This window comes from Podarcis liolepis, assembly GCF_965112155.1.
Source record: "Podarcis liolepis genome assembly, chromosome: 9".
Classification (NCBI taxonomy): Eukaryota; Metazoa; Chordata; class Lepidosauria; order Squamata; family Lacertidae; genus Podarcis; species Podarcis liolepis.
This window is the reverse complement of record NC_139564.1, coordinates 31445592-31462459: the sequence shown is the minus strand read 5'-3', so window position 1 is coordinate 31462459 and position 16868 is coordinate 31445592. Positions and strand designations below refer to the sequence as shown.

Below are 16868 nucleotides of genomic sequence, written 5' to 3'. Positions count from 1 at the left end.
GTAGAATGCTTTTGTTCAGTGTTAGTCAGTCAGCTATGCCCTCCTCCACATTTCCTGATTTCATTCTCTCACCTAGTTTTTAGGGTTTTCCTTTCCACCTTTAACCAGCATTAAATGGCCACTGAGTCTGCCCATTCTTCATTTGGGCTGGTTTGAGGTTCCTCTCCCCCTTAGGACTTTTTTTCTAACTATTTTTTTGTCGTTTCAAGTTTGCCCAACTCTGTTGATACCTCACAATTGTGTAGGGATGACATCATTTTCACTGCATAGGCAACTGCACTTACCTCTCAGAAGTTTGGATATAAAAGGAGTGGTGGTTATTAATGGTTATTAAAGTTTCAGATGAAGAGCAATGGAAATGAAGGAAGCATTTTAAAGTTGCACATATACAATAGACAATGTAGCTTACTCTTTCAATCTACAAATATAAGAAATGCAAAAAATAAACTTTTCATAATTTGTGAAAGCAGCCTTGTACACCTGTCATTCTTCTCTACAAGGGGTTATATGCAAGTATGTTATACGACATACTTATATTTTAAAAAGGAAAATCATTGAGGATGTCAAAATACTACACTGTGATTGTGGTTCTGAACTCTTCCTTCCTCTTTTGGAAGCAATGATACAGTAGTGCCCTGCAAGACGAATGCCTCGCAAGACGAAAAACTCGCTAGACGAAAGGGTTTTTCGGTTTTTGCCTTGCTTCGCTAGACGATTTTCCCTATGGGCTTGCTTTGCAAGACGAAAACGTCTTGCGAGTTTGTTCACTTTTTTCTTAAAGCCGCTTGAAGAGGCGCAGTTGCGACGGACCGTGCTTCGCAAGACGAAAAACATCGCAAGACGAAAAGACTCGCGGAACGAATTAATTTCGTCTTGCGAGGCACCACTGTACATTGTGAGTTCCAATCATGACTTTCTGAGTGTGTGTTAGAGAAAACCAAAGCATGTGTATAATCAATTATATGACAAGCTACTTGTATGTTAATTTGCTACAAGCGCTATAAATATTTCAAAAACTATTGTCCCAACAGAACAACCTGATTAAGATTAAACTACTAGTGTATATGTGACTTGTTTTATAGGTAGAGAAAATGCAAGACAGAGAAGACTTAAAGGAAGCTTAAAATGAGTGATGTTTGTGCTTACTCCACATACCAGGTGCTAGATGACTCAACCCTGGCATTGTTTGCCAAGTAGAGTTACACTTGTATATGGTTTGCTCCTTTTTCTCCCTAATGCTTGCCTTTTGCTTCTTTGGTAGGAATGTGAAGAGAAGCAGATCCAAATTGAGCGGAGTGCTAGAGAAAGGCAAACTGTGGAAGAAGAGCTAGAGAAGGTGAAAAACTGTTGCCATAGTAGTTTTCATGTATTAGTATGTACTATGATTATCTGTATGCCAATACCTAAGATTATATGCCTTGAAAATTCTAATATTTGCATGTGGGATACAATAGACAGAGGACAAAACATAGGAACCTTTTTGAGGTAAATACGAAGTTATTGTTGAGGTAGGAATGTCTAGTCTGCTGCATCTACATTGTCTGACCCATAGCATAGTTCTTTGGTTAGCTTATAAAGATATAGGTCAGCTGTTTCTGGAGATAATAAGTTAATGTGTAGGCCATTGTCTGTCAGAAAAGGATTCTCCCGATATCCCTGAGAAATTGGGAGAAGATGTAAGTTGTGCCAGTCCAGAGATTGGAAACAGATTTTCTCCAGAATTTGGATTGTTTCATGTGGCTTGATGTTTTGAGGCTGCACAATATAGAATGTGTATCTCAAGAATGCAGAGCAAATTTGATCAAGGTTGCATCATGGAATTTATTGTGTGCCTGGAATGCGTAACAGAATTAGGGAAGATAATTGGTAGTAGGAGGGGGTTAAAGTACAACAAGAATGCATTCTGGAGAGAATACAGAACATGTGTCTTAGTATCAAGCATTATCCCTGCCCCCAGTTACTTTCATGCTTATCGTGGATTTCATTTGAACTGCAGAAATGTTTAGGGCACTGTTCTGTATTGGGGAAGTGAGTTAGATCCATGGAAATAAGTGTTGAGATTCAGTCACGATGAACCATGGTTCAAAATGACAGCATCAAGCTATAGCAAGCTTTGGGCTCTCTTGCTTCTTTGTTTCTGTTCTTCTGGCATTTCTGTGGGGATATCAGAACCATGCACATCTGTTGTTTATAAGGAATAGTTTCATTTTGTCCATATACTACAAACTGTGAAAAATCATAACTGTGATTTGTTAATCTAAACAACTTGAAATCATGGGTTAAGAAGCTGATTTGTTTTCAGAAACAATATTTAAGATTCAATACAGATTAGAGTCTACTTTAGAAGTGTGGTTAGTCAATAATGGAAGTGAAAACTTACCTCCTTCTCAAAGTGGAGGAGGAAAGGGAAGGGTGGAATGCATAGAGGCTTAATATGGCTCATTCCCATCATGATAAACCATATTTTATGATGTCTGAACTGGCCCATTATCATAGAATCCTTACAACAACCCAGAGCACAATCCTTACCCTATGTATCTGAAGTAAGCTCCATTGAGTTCAATAAGAATTGCTCCACTTAAGTGTTGCTTTGAGATGTTATATTATTCCTATATCTCAGATATGGAGTGGGGTGCTGGGGCTTAGAAATTGTGAATTCAAGGCAGAGCTCAGTTTTGAATTGGGAATGTTCAACCTCACATTATCCTCAGCAGTATACCATCACTTGGAAACTCAGACTAGAGTTGATGAGCAAATAGATGAGATACCAGTAGCTTTTATATGTCATTACTCATAGTAAAACAACAGTTCCATGAACCATCCAGTGACAGTATCCTTTGTTTAACTAAAACCCAATGAAATGGTGAAAAAAGTATTGAAGAATTAGAAGATGGGTGTAATCTGTTACCAAAAATCACTTTTATCCAAGCTCTGTTTCTCTTGCTGCAACTTTCATAAAGCATTTTTAAGATTAACTTAACAGTGAATTACAAAAATAAAAATGACCACAGTCCAGAGGGCAGTGAATGAAAGAAAAATGCCACATGAATTTCCATGTGCAAGGCCTAAGTGCAAGATTTAGCTATGTGATATAAGATTTCTATATGCAGAGCAGATTCCATGCATTCATCATCCTGCTTCTTGCAATAAGCTGTTTCTGTAAGGAAAGTAATTACTCTGACTACAGAAGCTGTTTTCTGTGAAAGAGCATTTCTCTATAATTTGTCTTCTAGAAAACCCCCATTTAAAAGACTAGGTGAAAAATGCAACTAACCTTAAAGGAGTATGAACAAAAAATTATACAGATTGATGAGATGAGGGTTACAGGTAAGCAGTTCACACAATTTATTTAAAGTCTGTTATGCTGCCTTTCTGCTGCATGGTTGTATTCAAGGCAGATCACAAGAAGGTAAAATCCACTTTAACAAAAATATAATTCCAGGAGAGAGAGGGAAGCAGGAAACCACCTCAGTCTGTTCCAGCTGAGGTATCTACTCCCTACCAGGTCCTACCACCAGCTTCCCTGGGCAAAGGATCCTCATGCCTTTCAATAATAATAAAACCAATAATACCCTGCCCATCTGGCTGGCTTTCCCCAGCCAATATTTTTATATGCAGCCAATATATATATGCAGGTTTTGGTGTCTTCGGGTGTCTTCCCGTGTAAGAGTTGGGGTGTCTAGGCGACGTTTCGACGAGGTCTCACTCGTCATCTTCAGGCTGGTGCTTTCGGCTTCTTGTTACTGGAACAGAGCAGGATCTCAGTGTTTGAGTTCCTATAAATACAGTTGAGGGGGTGTGGTGTATTGCCTCAAAAGTTCTGGGCAGAGGGGAAGTTCCCAGGCTAGTGTTCTTTTCTTCTTTTGTTCCTTAATTACTTGAGGGATATCTTGAGTGATTTCTTGAGTGATATTCTGAGTACCACTTAGGTGGGTCATTAGGTGTGGATTAGTTGCTAAAGCCTTCGTGTCTTGACCTCTTGAATTTGTGAAGAGTTTTTCTGGGAAGATGGCTGTACTGTACTTAGTTGTGCTTTGGCTTGGCTTCGTGTATAGGGGCGAGCTGTGGTTTTGTGCCCTGTGCCAGCCAGATCTGTGTAGGGATTGCAGGGGGGTGCAGCATCCGGAGGTGCCACTATGGTTTGGTTACTGGATGGTGTCTGTAATTTATCTGTGGAGAGGGTCTGGGTTTGGGTCTGGTGTGGTTGATTGGTGGTGGCGTTCTGTGTGCCTCTGGATCTGGTGTCGGTTTTTGTGGGGAGGGCTAATTTCCAGATGTCTGGCAGGCGGGACGTGTCGTCACGCTTGTTCATGTTGTGAGGGTGTTTCTCTATCTCGATGGCTTCCATGATTATTCTCTTGTGGTGATGTTCCATGTTAAAGAGCAATTTGGAATCTGCAAAATTAATTTCGTGTCCTGTTTCTTTCATGTGTTGGAAAAGAGAGGAAGATTTTTCTTCTTTTTTGACGGCATTCTTGTGTTCTGCGATACGTGCATTTATTCGTCTGTTTGTTTGTCCAATGTACGTGGCTGGGCAGACTTTGCAGGGTATTTCATAGACCCCTTGGTTTTCCAACTGGATTTTATCTTTGGGGTTTCTGAGGATATTGGCTATTTTTTGGTTGGTGCAAAAGGCTGTTTTGATATTGTGTTTATGGAGGATTTTGCTAATTTTATCTGTAGTGCCCTTGATATAAGGAAGGAGGGCCATGCCATTGTTTTCTTCCGTGTCTTGGTTTTTGGGGGGTGTTTCTTTTTGGATTAGCTTCTTAACCCTGTTTTGCTGGTATCCATTGGCGATTAACACATTTGAGAGATTCTGTAACTCAGTTGTCAAGTGGTCTTTGTCAGCCAGGCGTTTGGTTCTGGAGATGAGGGTCTTGGCTACGGAGTTTATTTGTGCAGGGTGGTGGTGTGATTGAGCATGTAAGTAGCGGTTGGTGTGTGTTTTTTTCCGGTAGATAGTGTGTCCTAGGGAGCCATCAGGTTTTTTGTAGATTAGGACGTCCAGGAAGGGAAGCTGGTTGTTGGCTTCTATTTCCCCTCTGCCCAGAACTTTTGAGGCAATACACCACACCCCTCTACAGTATTTATAGGAACTCAAACACTGAGATCCCGCTCTGTTCCAGTAACAAGAAGCCGAAAGCACCAGCCTGAAGATGACGAGTGAGACCTCGTCGAAACGTCGCCTAGACACCCCAACTTTTACACGGGAAGACACCCGAGGACACCAAAACCTGCATTCCTGTACCCGTGAAAATCTACGAAAACAAATATATATATATATATATATATATATATATATATATATATATATATATATATTGTATATTGATATTTGCTGAAGAGCTTTATTTGTTTTAATGTTTCTTGTAAGCCAACTTGCAAGGATTTGTATCCTAAAAGGTGGGATATAATAAATTGTAAGAAATAAATATCAGTACAAAACCAACAGCAGCAGATAATGGGCTAAAAATGGGCTAAAAGCAATCAAAAGCAGCAAAAGCAGTTCACATATCCTAACTGAGTCAACCATACTAGTAATTATAATCAAATTAATACATTAAATAGTCTATGAAAAGCTTGGGTAAAGTATTGTGGTACCTCAGGTTAAGTACTTAATTAATTCCGGAGGTCCGTTCTTAACCTGAAACTGTTCTTAACCTGAAGCACTACTTTAGCTAATGGGGCCTCCTGCTGCCGCTTTCTGCACGATTTCTGTTCTCATCCTGAAGCAAAGTTCTTAACCCAAGGTTAGCGGAGTCTGTAACCTGAAGCATATGTAACTTGAAGTGTATGTAACCCGAGGTATCACTGTAATCCTCTTGTTTGAAGCCAGAAAGATAACAGAATAGGTATTGGGATGATTTCCATTGGAAAAGGATAGTCGTTTGTAGAAATGAAATTCCATTATCTTGAAATTTAAACTATGAACTATAAAGTGGTTGATTGTGTAACACCAGTGGCGTGGTTGTTGTTACAAGAATCTACCTGAATTTTCTTTTTTAAAAACTTCAATTAGGTGTACCGTGAAGGTAGAGGAAATGAAGGTGATTCTAGAAAACTAGAAGAGCTTTACCAAAGGTGTCTCATTGCTGAACTAGCCAAAGATGATTTGCAACGAAGTCTACAAACAGCACAAAACAAAATTAAGCAACTTGAAATGAAGTAAGTAATCACTATTTACTTATAAACAAATACTGACATTCATTCAGTAATACTTCACTGGAAAGTCCCTTGAATTGAAACTTTTGTCATTTGTTTTTATATCCATTGTCCATGTTTTCATGTTATGTAAAACCCTGGTTTAACATCACATGCACAAGCATGAATGAGCTGCTGGGAAGCTTGGGGTTGCATGCTCTACCCTTTCTCTCAGGCAGCCAGGAAGAGGATTTTGGCACAATTTCACTTTCCATGAAACCTGGCTTATCATGTGCAAACCAGAAATTGTGGTTTCAAGAAAGGTTTGGCCAGTTTCTAAACAAACCAGCTGCAAACCATGGGTCATGAAACTGAACTAGAGTTCATTTTAAACTATGATCTCTGTGTCATGCATAACAAGTCAGGTTTTGTGGAAAGTGCAACTAATCTCTGTCATACTGGAGGGGAAGAAGGAAGAGCAGAAACTTAGATAGGGTTGCCATATCTTGAAGAGCAAAAAAGAGGACAGCCTGAGCTGTGGAAATAAGCACACAGGACCGCCACCACAGCTCCCATGGGTCTCTTTCCCCAGCTTGGGCTGGCAGTGACTGGAGCATACAGAGCAGTCTAAGCCCCAAACCCAGATATTTCCTTTAAAATGTAAAAAATCTGCACAGATGGGCATGTTGGCCCCCGCAAAAGGACAGGTCTGGGTTTTCCCGGATGTATGGCCACCCTAAGAAACATGATGCTCACATTGGTTTCTTCCTGCTCATCAGTGCCAGATTTACATACGGGCTGAGCAGACTGCAGCCCAGGGTCTCATAATCTGTGGGCACTCAGTCTCTTTCCAATTTTTAAGATAAAAACAGGCAGATTTTACTATCTAGGCCCAGTTGCTTAGTAACATGAAACACATAACTTATGAGTCTGACTGTATAACGGTTACACAAGTGTGTACTTATTGTTAGTAAAGTTCATGGAGGCATTAAAGTCAGCCATGAAGCAATACAAGAGTTCAGATCACTACCTATCATTATAGTGTGTGCTTTTTGAACAAGTAAGGATTCTTTTAATTTTGACTTTTTCTGAAAACAATAATGAGTATGCAATATAAAAGTGGTGCTAGTAAATGAAAGCAACAAAAGGAAATACTCAAAAGTTTGAAGCCCGTCATGTTGTATGGTTTCATACAGCAGGTAGAACCAGCCCTATATAATCTCTCAGAAACAGAAGCCTTAGATAAACTTTCTCCAAGACACAAATTTAAGGAAATACATATATCGCTGTCATGGATGCTGTTGAAGCCAACCTATTTCTGATCACACAGAACCTGCCACGGTGCGTGTGTACAAGTGTTGAATGCTTATAAGAAGAGTACACTTCTCTTAGAATGTTATTGCTGCTGACAGCATCATGCTTCAGATCAGTTAAGAAGGAAGGAATTGCAAAGCATTTCCCCCCATTACAACTGAATAGAAAAGAGTCACATTGTTACAGGGGTTTCACTATAACTTATGCTCTGTGAGGGAGGCCCTGCAGCACTGTGACTATAGAAAACAGAAGGTCCTTCTTTTACTTGTAACTTGGTAAAGGCTTTTTTCGGGGTAATATATTCATATCCCTTAGGCTAGGCTTGAAGCTAACTAGGATAACTTTTGCTGTAGCTGCAAAACTGCAGGAATAATTTTATTTGCCTACACAGTTTGAATTTCTTCTACTAATATCAAGTTTAATCAAATTATCCTCCCTACATCATAGGACAGTACATCCATTCAAAAAATACTATCAATTACTGTAATAGCATTCAAAAAACACATCACAGTGAAGATGAAAAGGCTCATATTTAAAATAGTACACCATGAAGTTCAGTACCTTCTCATAGTCTTCTGAAATGTTATGAAGCTAAATGATGTGCAGTGCAACCCTCTGAATGTTTACACAGAAGTAAGTCATACTGTGCTCAGTGGGAGTTACTCTCAGGAAGGTGTCTCTAAGACTGCAGCTTTAAAGCAATATTTGAACCAATATTGGGGCAGGTGATTTCCAGAAGAAGGGGGCTGCAATGGAAGAGACACTCATTGTTGTTGCCACTTTATGAAACCTTGAAAGGTCAACAAGAATGATCTCAGCTGTAAGCTTATTTGGTGGAAAAAAGTTATTCATGTAACCTGCTCCAAAATTGTCTAGCTGTGTTTCATATTTGCTCTCATTCAAAGCCCTGAGAATGTTTCAAGGCATGCCCAGAGCTTCCCATATAATAACTGAAATAAACAGGGAAATCCTTCTAAGCAGAGAGGCTCCATACCAAAAAAAATGAAACTTAGTGGGGAATACTTCGCTTTTCAGTTGCCAAGCCTTTTGATCATTCAAATTCCACACTACTGAACATTGTATGTATTATGCATTCACCTTAATTAATATATTAATTTCTGTGCATTTGTTTAACATATTTGTATCCTACCTTTCCATTCAATAATGGATTACCAAGTATTGTTTGTGAATTTCTCCTCCCTTCCTCGACTTCAAGCTATGAGGAACAGAGAAACAGTGGTCAGGAAATGATTCACAAGTTGCAAAGTATTCTGGAATCCGAAAGAAAAAACTGTGGCTCTGTCAGTGAAGAGCGCCTAAAACTCCAGCAAGAGAACGAGCAGTTTCAAAAAGAAATGGAAGAATTGAGAAAGCTGGCTGTGGAGGCACAACAAGCTGCAAAATTAAAGGTATTTGCGTTTATATGGTATTTTATTTTTGATGTCACATCTTTGAAGATTCAATGAAAGGAGAAATCTGTGTACAAGGAAACAGACAGGGTGTCAAATTTCTCACGAAAGCTCTATCACCATAGTTTAATATTCCTTAACTTTGTATTCCATTCGCTCCTTTGGTGTTTTTCAAAATATACTAAAATTACCTTTTGCAATTATAATAATGTTTCTTATTCACATGTCAACCCAGCTATGTAAGATATGGACACAACTGACTTTTCCATTAATGTTCCAGTGTCTGGAAGCAGTAGTTAGGAGGACTGGATAACTACATGCCACTTGGTTCTTTTCCCGATCAAGTAATTTTCTTCCAGACAGCAAAAACTTTTTAAAAAATCATACATAATGCAAACAGACTAACATGTTAGTCTTCTTTTATGACAAGAGATATACAGCCTAAATGTCTAGAAAATGCACAACACAATATAATGCAAGGGGATTTTTGGCCTAAAGCCTATTGACATCACTTTAAAAAAAGGAATAAGGAGCATTTTGTACATGCAACTCTACCAACCTCAATTTTGATATGATTCAGATCCACTATTGCTTATCCCTTTCATTTTCTTCCTACTTCTCTTATATGCTGTGCTTGTAAGAGAAGATTCCTGTTTCTTATCATCTGCCTCTAATTCCTTAACTTTCTCTTCCATTCCGTTCTCTTCCGTTTTCTCTTCTTTGCAGCAAAGTTACACATAAACTTGTCGTCTTCTTTCCATAGTTGGTTATTGCCCTTCAGTTGCTCACTTTGGCACTTTACACGTGGAGTTCGCGTAATAGTTGGCAGAACTAATTAGCTGTTGTTGGATGGAGACTTGGGGACAGCCTCAAGTTTTTGCTCTGATACCTAAAAGATAAATCAGGGCTTCATACAGAATTTTTACTGCAGGGATTCAAGCATTCAGTGATGAAATGAGTAAAGGATGAAAGATCTGCACACCTAGAAACAATTATTACTCATCATGGGTGATCCAAGCATGACAATCTGCATTCTCTTTTCAATCAAATTAGTTATTCATTCTGAAATGAATTCTTTCATCTTATATCCACAAATAAAAGTCCAGTAATCTTTTGCAGATAGATATAGCCTGATTGTCAGTGTGTGCACACAAACAAACAAACTTCAGTCCTCTAGTCAAAAGACAAAAGCTACCGTGAACTAATGTGAGGCTTTAAACTTATTTTACTTATATTTTTTTTTTACTATAGATAAGCATAATGGAGAATGAGCATATAATAAAAGAGCATGGGTCTGAAGTTCGTTTGAAAGAGATGGAAGATGTGCATCGAAAGTCTACTGCTGAGCTGAGACGCCTCTTGATAGCTCAACAGAAAGCAACAAACCGGTGGAAGGAGGAAACAAAGAAACTAACGGAAGCTACAGAAACTAGAATAAATAGTTTAAAGTAAGTAATACAATTTTGTTTGGCATTTTTAACAAATGCAGGCAGCTGGGAATGGATCTGCTGGGACCATAATTCAGACAGGAAATGTAGATGTGATACTGTTCTTGTTTAGATTTTAATTAACATTCCTCTGTTTTGTGATTGTCCAGAAATAATAGCTGCCAACATAGCAAATCTTTGAGAAGGTAGATGTAAAGCTTCCAATAGATAAGCATTGCTGCGGGGAAAACTCTTTCCCCACTGCAGTTCAGAAAGGTTTATTAATGGAGCCTGGACCTCTGAATCAGCTTAAGATGCAGCAGGATAAACTATAAAATCTATCCTATTCTTGGAAAGTGAGGCTATTGTTCAACCCTGCCCTGCTTCTGGAAGGAAAGAAACCCTGCCTTATTGCCTCTTCTCAACAGTGGCTAGAACATGGCACGTTCTCATTAACTTTTGAAGTGATTCCAAAAATCAACAGTGCTGCTCAAGGAGGTGGTAGAGCAGTGGAAGAGCAATGTCAGTGCCTCATGCAGTCAAGCTGCAGGAGATGGGTATTAGCACCCAAAGTGGTCACTGAGGTCAGGCAATAGCAACCAAGTCAGTATTTGCTGGATCTGAATAAGTGTTTAGCTGTTAAAACCCCAGATTCTGTTGCAACATGGAGCTCTGATCATTGTAAGCAGGTATTTCTAAATCTTCAACTCAAAAGGGGGGGGGGGAACATGGTGGTGTGCACACAAAAATCGGTAAGATGTTCATAATAACTTTAATTGGCTTCTTTCTGAAACAGTGCTGGTGAGATTCAAAGGTGGCTTAGAAGAAGCTTATTGAATGTTCTTTGTAGTTAACGCTTCAAACTAGGAAGTCCCATTTGCAGTCAGGACCTGGAAATTGTAGCATAGTCTGATTTAACAAGAAAAGATGCACCTGCGCCTTCTATCCTCCCTAGGCAGTTATTTTTCTCAACTGAATTCCCATACCACAACTCATGGGGAGGTAAGCAGCAGATGCAAGGAGAGTTCTGCACCTGTCCTCTTAAGGGATGGATTTGGTTATCTTTTGTAATATGGCACTCTGTGAGAGGCCAAAATGTGGTTCCCCCAAATGGATCTTCTTAATTTTGTCGTCGTCGTCCCCGTCCCCCCGCTCAATATTGTGCAGGGGAACCTTCCGCACCACCCTAAATCTGGCACTGCCTCTTACTATTACAGAGCTGCATACCACTCTGGCCCTGCCTCTGTCGCACCTTCATTAGCTCTAAACTTTTAAGGTAATATAAAGTCATAAGTGTTTGCCAAACAGTAGCAATAGTGGCTATATGTTATATACTATTTGGTTACTGCATTTGGCATTGTTTTCACAGGTGCATGGAGTGGGGGGTAGTTTGGCCAGTAAGGAGCCCCATCTGCACTGTGATCCTGTGGTGCCTATTTGAGATCATCTGGGGTGTCTGTGGCTCCTATGGGGTAGATATTTGCTTTCATAGTTCCCAGTGGAGGATAAAATTCTAACTAAGATAGCAACTTCATCATTTTTTTTCTCCACCACACCCTGAACTCCACCTGTTTCTTGGACTCCCTTACACTATCATGGCAGTTATACTTACATCACCACTTAAGGTTACATAGGTTTAAAGGATTGAGTAGCAATCCTATTCTTGTTCAGGATAGGACTGAGAGATAGTGTGTGTGTGTGTGTGTGTGTGTATGCTCACACGCATGCCAATTTACAACACCCATTCCCAAAGTTTGAGATACTTGAAACAAACAGATAAATCCTACATAAAATACCCATTAAAGTACATAGAGTCATGTGGCCGCAGGCATTAAGGGAAGGTCTTTTAGAATTTCCAGGTTCAGTTTTAACAAGTCTCCAAGGGAGTTCCTTGAAGTGTCTTAAGATACTCAGATCTCGATAATGCAGATTCAGCGTATGCTAATTGTGCATGCTCCTAATGTTGAAAAGTGACCTCAGTGCCTTTCATTTATTAAAATCCTTTCACCTTACTAAGGAGCCCTATCATGTTGAGAGCCACTCTGGAAGTTAATTGGCTGAAAAGCAGGCTATAAAAATCAGGAATAAATGAAAATGGGTCACTTAAATTGTTTGTGTTGCTCTTCAAAGATTCCCCAGTATCTTCAGTGGCATTATTTCTATCATAATGACCTGTAATCCTATAGTCCATTTTGCTCATTACTGCAGTTACAAACTGTACTGTGAAATCACAGAGGAGTTTGGGGTCGTGGTGGTATGAGCCAACCTATTATTAAACGTAATAACATTTTCACCAGCATTTCTATACTATCCTTCCTCTTTCAAAATCAAGTAAGAATAGCTGTTAATCTTACACTTTACAGTGATGCCCCACAAGACGAATGCCTCGCAAGACGGAAAACTCGCTAGACGAAAGAGTTTTCCGTTTTGGAGGTGCTTTGCAAAACGAATCTCCTATGGGCTTGCTTCGCAAGACGAAAATGTCTTGCGAGTTCCTGCGGGTTTTTTCCCCCTTTCCCCCCTTTTTCTAAGCCGCTTATCAGCTGATCCGATAAGCCGCTAATCCGTCAATGGGCTTGCTTCGCAAGACGAAAAAACCGCTAGACGAAGAGAATCACAGAACGGATTCTTTTCGTCTTGCGAGGCACCACTGTAGCTATAAACATTCCTTCAGCTGGGGAAATGTAATTCCTATTGAAATCCACTGAGACTTAGGTGTTTGAGGCTAGGCACAGACTAACAGGTTAAGGCCAGGATGCCAGTCACCTTGTGCACACTGGAGTGCCTGCAGTTTCTTCCTCTGACAGGAGCTCATTGTACCACATAAGATGTTTCCCTGCAGGATTCTCCAACTTCTCAGAGTAGTATTTCAGGCAGTGAATGATGCAGCATGGGAGAGGGGGCAGACAAAAGCTTCCTGTGCAGCTGTTTGGATCCCCTTAAATTAACACTATTTTGAATAAATCAGTTTTGAGTTTCATAGGCGTTCTTTCTGAATCATGGTTGTATCTTTGTATCTTTAAGCTTTTGGTTGTACAGCTTTCTCATGATTTCCAAGACTGATCCTTCTGGGATAGTATAGTTGTTCATTATTAGGTATTAGCTAGAGCAGTGTTCTTTTGACATACCATCTAGTCTATTAAATAAATTACATCATATTTAGGGACCTTTGAGTCCCCCACCCCTTCATTTCTACCACGTTATTTTTGGCTGGAATTCTGTAATACTTGGCAGCCATAACTGTTTATTTTAAGATATTGATTAAAAATGTTAACAGGATGAGAAACAGCTGCAGGTACTGGCAGTCTACAAAATATATAATTACTAAGAATAACTGAAGCATATTACGGCATAAGTCAACAGAAAAACATCTGGAATGTGCTGTATGTGTCACATGAGAATTTTGCATTAAACACTTCCCACAGCTGGCAGATTTATTATCTTTTCTGCTCTACTACTAAACAGCTCACCTTTGTTTTCCACACATAAGCCTTTGTGGTAGACACTTGAGCAATTTTCTGCAAACTTCATTTACCTATTTTAATGAGGCAAATTCTCTGGAATATGTAGGAACAATTGGGACTGATTATCGCTCTGATAGTTTTATACTATGTCACCTTTCTGGTGTGTGTGTGGGGGACGACGACTGCTTCTCACTATCTCGGTATTTTAGAATTACCAAACGCAAAAGGGTAGCCATGTTAAAGGTAAAGGTACCCCTGACCGTTAGGTCCAGTCACAAACAGCTTTGGGGTTGCGCACTCATCTCACTCTATAGGCCAAGAGAGCCGGCGTTTGTCCACAGACATCTTCTGGGTCATGTGGCCAGCATGAAAAAGCTGCTTCTGGCGAACCAGAGCAGCGCACGGAAGTGTCATTTACCTTCCCGGAGTGGTACCTATTTATCTACTTGCACTTGACGTGCTTTTGAACTGCTAGGTGGGCAGGAGCTGAGACTGAACAATGGGAGCTCACCCCATCATGGAGATTCGAACCACCAACCTTCCGATCGGCAAACCCTAGGCTCAGTGGTTTAGACCACAGCGCCACCCACGTCTAACAAATGTATCATGGCATAGAGTTTTGTGTGCAAGAGTTCAATTGTTAGATGCATGAAGTGTTATTTGACATATATACAGATGGTTACAAGGTGGGGATGTTGTTGTAGAGTGCGGTTAGGAAACTGAACAATCAATGCAAATGATAGGTGTCCATTTAATGGGGAAATAGTAATGCAAAGTAGTGTTTAGTGCAAAACAGCATTTAGTGAAAAGGATTGTTTCAGTCCGGTTGTGTGTGGTGAACTGTCAACTGTTGATTAATTGGCAAAGAAGATAAAGCGTAGAAGGTGTGAAGATGGAACAAGCTTCTGGTAACATGACTGCTGTTTGTTGCAGAAGCTTGTATGTGTACAGGGTGCCCCAGTTTTTGAGCCACTGGAAGATGAGTAGTGGACTACAGTTTCCTCATAGTCCTTCAGATTACACAAACTAACTACTTGGAGTTGGGGGAGCTGATTCTCATTGTAAAGACAACATGTGAGAACCTGAGGCTCCTCTCTCCACTTCCCCACAGAGATCAGAATGGCTTGGAGACTTAGGAAATGGTACCAATGGGGGGGGGGTCTTTCCCTTAGGTTCCTGGCGCTGCAGAGAGGTGGCAGTGATCTCCATTCTGATCTTGGTGGGAGATTGGAGAGCTATAATGTGCAGCCTTCACGGTGAGAATTATTTAAGAAAATCCAGGGTATGTAGCTGCCTGCTATGTAACGTGATCATCTAGTTTGGCCCTAAGAGCCTTAGAGGAAAGAGTTATCATAGCCAGACTGTTGGGAATCTGAGTGCAGTGGTACCTCGGATTACATATGCTTCAGGTTACATATGCTTCAGGTTACAGACTCTGCTAACCTAGAAATATTACTTAACTTTGCTTCAGGTTGAGAACAGAAATCGTGCTGTGGCGGTGCGGCAGCAGCAGGAGGCCCCATTAGCTAAAGTGGTGCTTCAGGTTAAGAACAGTTTCAGGTTAAGAACGGACCTCCAGAACGAATTAAATACTTAACCCGAGGTACCACTGTACGTGCAGCTACTCACACAGAGTCAATTAAGGTTTGGCAGACAGCCAAGGCAATTTAGAGGAGTAAGTCTGCCTGGTGATAGAGAGGCATGGAAACAGCTCCATGATTGGTCAAGCTCTCTCAAGGGAGTAATGATTAATGGCCTACTAACTGGAAAGTGTTAGTTCAGTGGTTCAGCATGTCAGTGTGGAGGTTGAGAGTTGTGAGAGAGCTAGCAAAAGATCCGTGTTCTGTTCCTGTAAATAGTCCACTGTATATAATAAACACCTAACTACAAGTTCCTGGTTCCCGCTTCGTCCATCCTGTCTGCAGCCAAGTTGCCAATTGCTTTCGTGAACTCTGCGTTTACTCTGCTAGGTCTGGCTAAGGTCCTGCAACCAGTCAGAAAGTTGCGAAACACCAACAGGTTTTGCCAATACAGACAACAATGCTATGAGAGTCCTAGAGCCCAAGACAGTGTGGTTTCTAGGATTCCCCCGTTTGTAGATCTTGGAAACAAATAGAAAATAACACATGAGGTGTGCCTGCGTAGATTTTTCCTGCACTCCTATAACACATTGTTCCTTTCAGTATTCAATGGGTGTGAAAAATGCATTATTCATCAAAAGCTGCACATCCTCCCGTTTGTAGGGCAGTTGAAACGGGTCAGACAAACCAGTGTTTGGGACAAGATCCATTGCAGGAGAAGGGCTTGGGGTGCCTCATTCTCAAGCTTGCAAGCCTGTTCACAGAGATAGGGTGTTCTATTTCTACAAGCTTCTTTAATAAATTTGAGGTAGTAGGCAGGACTTTCGGCATTTGCTAGGTGGTACAAGATGCCAGGGCCAGAGGTAAAGATTTCCTGTACACAGTGTGCATCTTTTTGCAGGAGCTACTTTGCTCAATACGAAGAATAAGACAACCAGCCATAGCTAGTTATGAAAATTAAAATGCCTCCAAACTAGCTGTACAACAAAAACTGAATTGCTACTCAGACTTTGATGAGAATAAAACTGAGTGGGAAGGCGTGTGCACTCTCTAGAACCGTGCACAGTCAACAGACATCTTCCTTGAGTTTAGTGGACTGTTTGCTCCCATTTTTTAGCTCTGGAAGGTACAGCTTTGCCCAGGATCCCATGTGTCCCTGTAGGGAGACCATGACATAAGTGGCATCCAGGCTAATACTTGATGGAAACCGTCCATAGGATTATATTGCTTATTTTATCACATTAAGCAGGGATGTGGCATTCCAGCTGTTGGATTCCAATACCCATTAGCCCAGCCAGCATGGCCAGTGGTCAGGGATGATTAGAGCTATAGTCCAACACCTGGAAATCCACAAATCCCCTGTCCTTAATGAAAAGTGTTTATTTTTGTGAGTGAATGACATTTTAGATTTTTGTTAAAAGTAAGGTTTCAGAATTGTTGTTGTTTTGCTCTTCGTTGTGAATCTGTCCTATCACAGTACTGTCACAATACTAAAGATGGCCATTATTGGTATCTTAAAGTACTATCCTT

At 40.4% G+C, this 16868-nt stretch overlaps 1 protein-coding gene across 9 annotated transcripts in view; it reads left to right on the top strand.

The window, feature by feature from the left end:
• The window catches only part of SCLT1 (sodium channel and clathrin linker 1), a 44467-nt gene that overhangs the window by 25251 nt on the left and 2348 nt on the right, over positions 1-16868 (top strand). For all 9 annotated transcript variants that reach the window (XM_083520015.1, XM_083520019.1, XM_083520014.1 and 6 more), the window contains 4 exons: positions 1262-1336; positions 6023-6168; positions 8675-8867; positions 10119-10315. In XM_083520015.1, coding sequence (XP_083376141.1) covers positions 1262-1336; positions 6023-6168; positions 8675-8867; positions 10119-10315 — 611 coding nt within the window. The remainder of the gene's footprint in view (positions 1-1261; positions 1337-6022; positions 6169-8674; positions 8868-10118; positions 10316-16868) is intronic.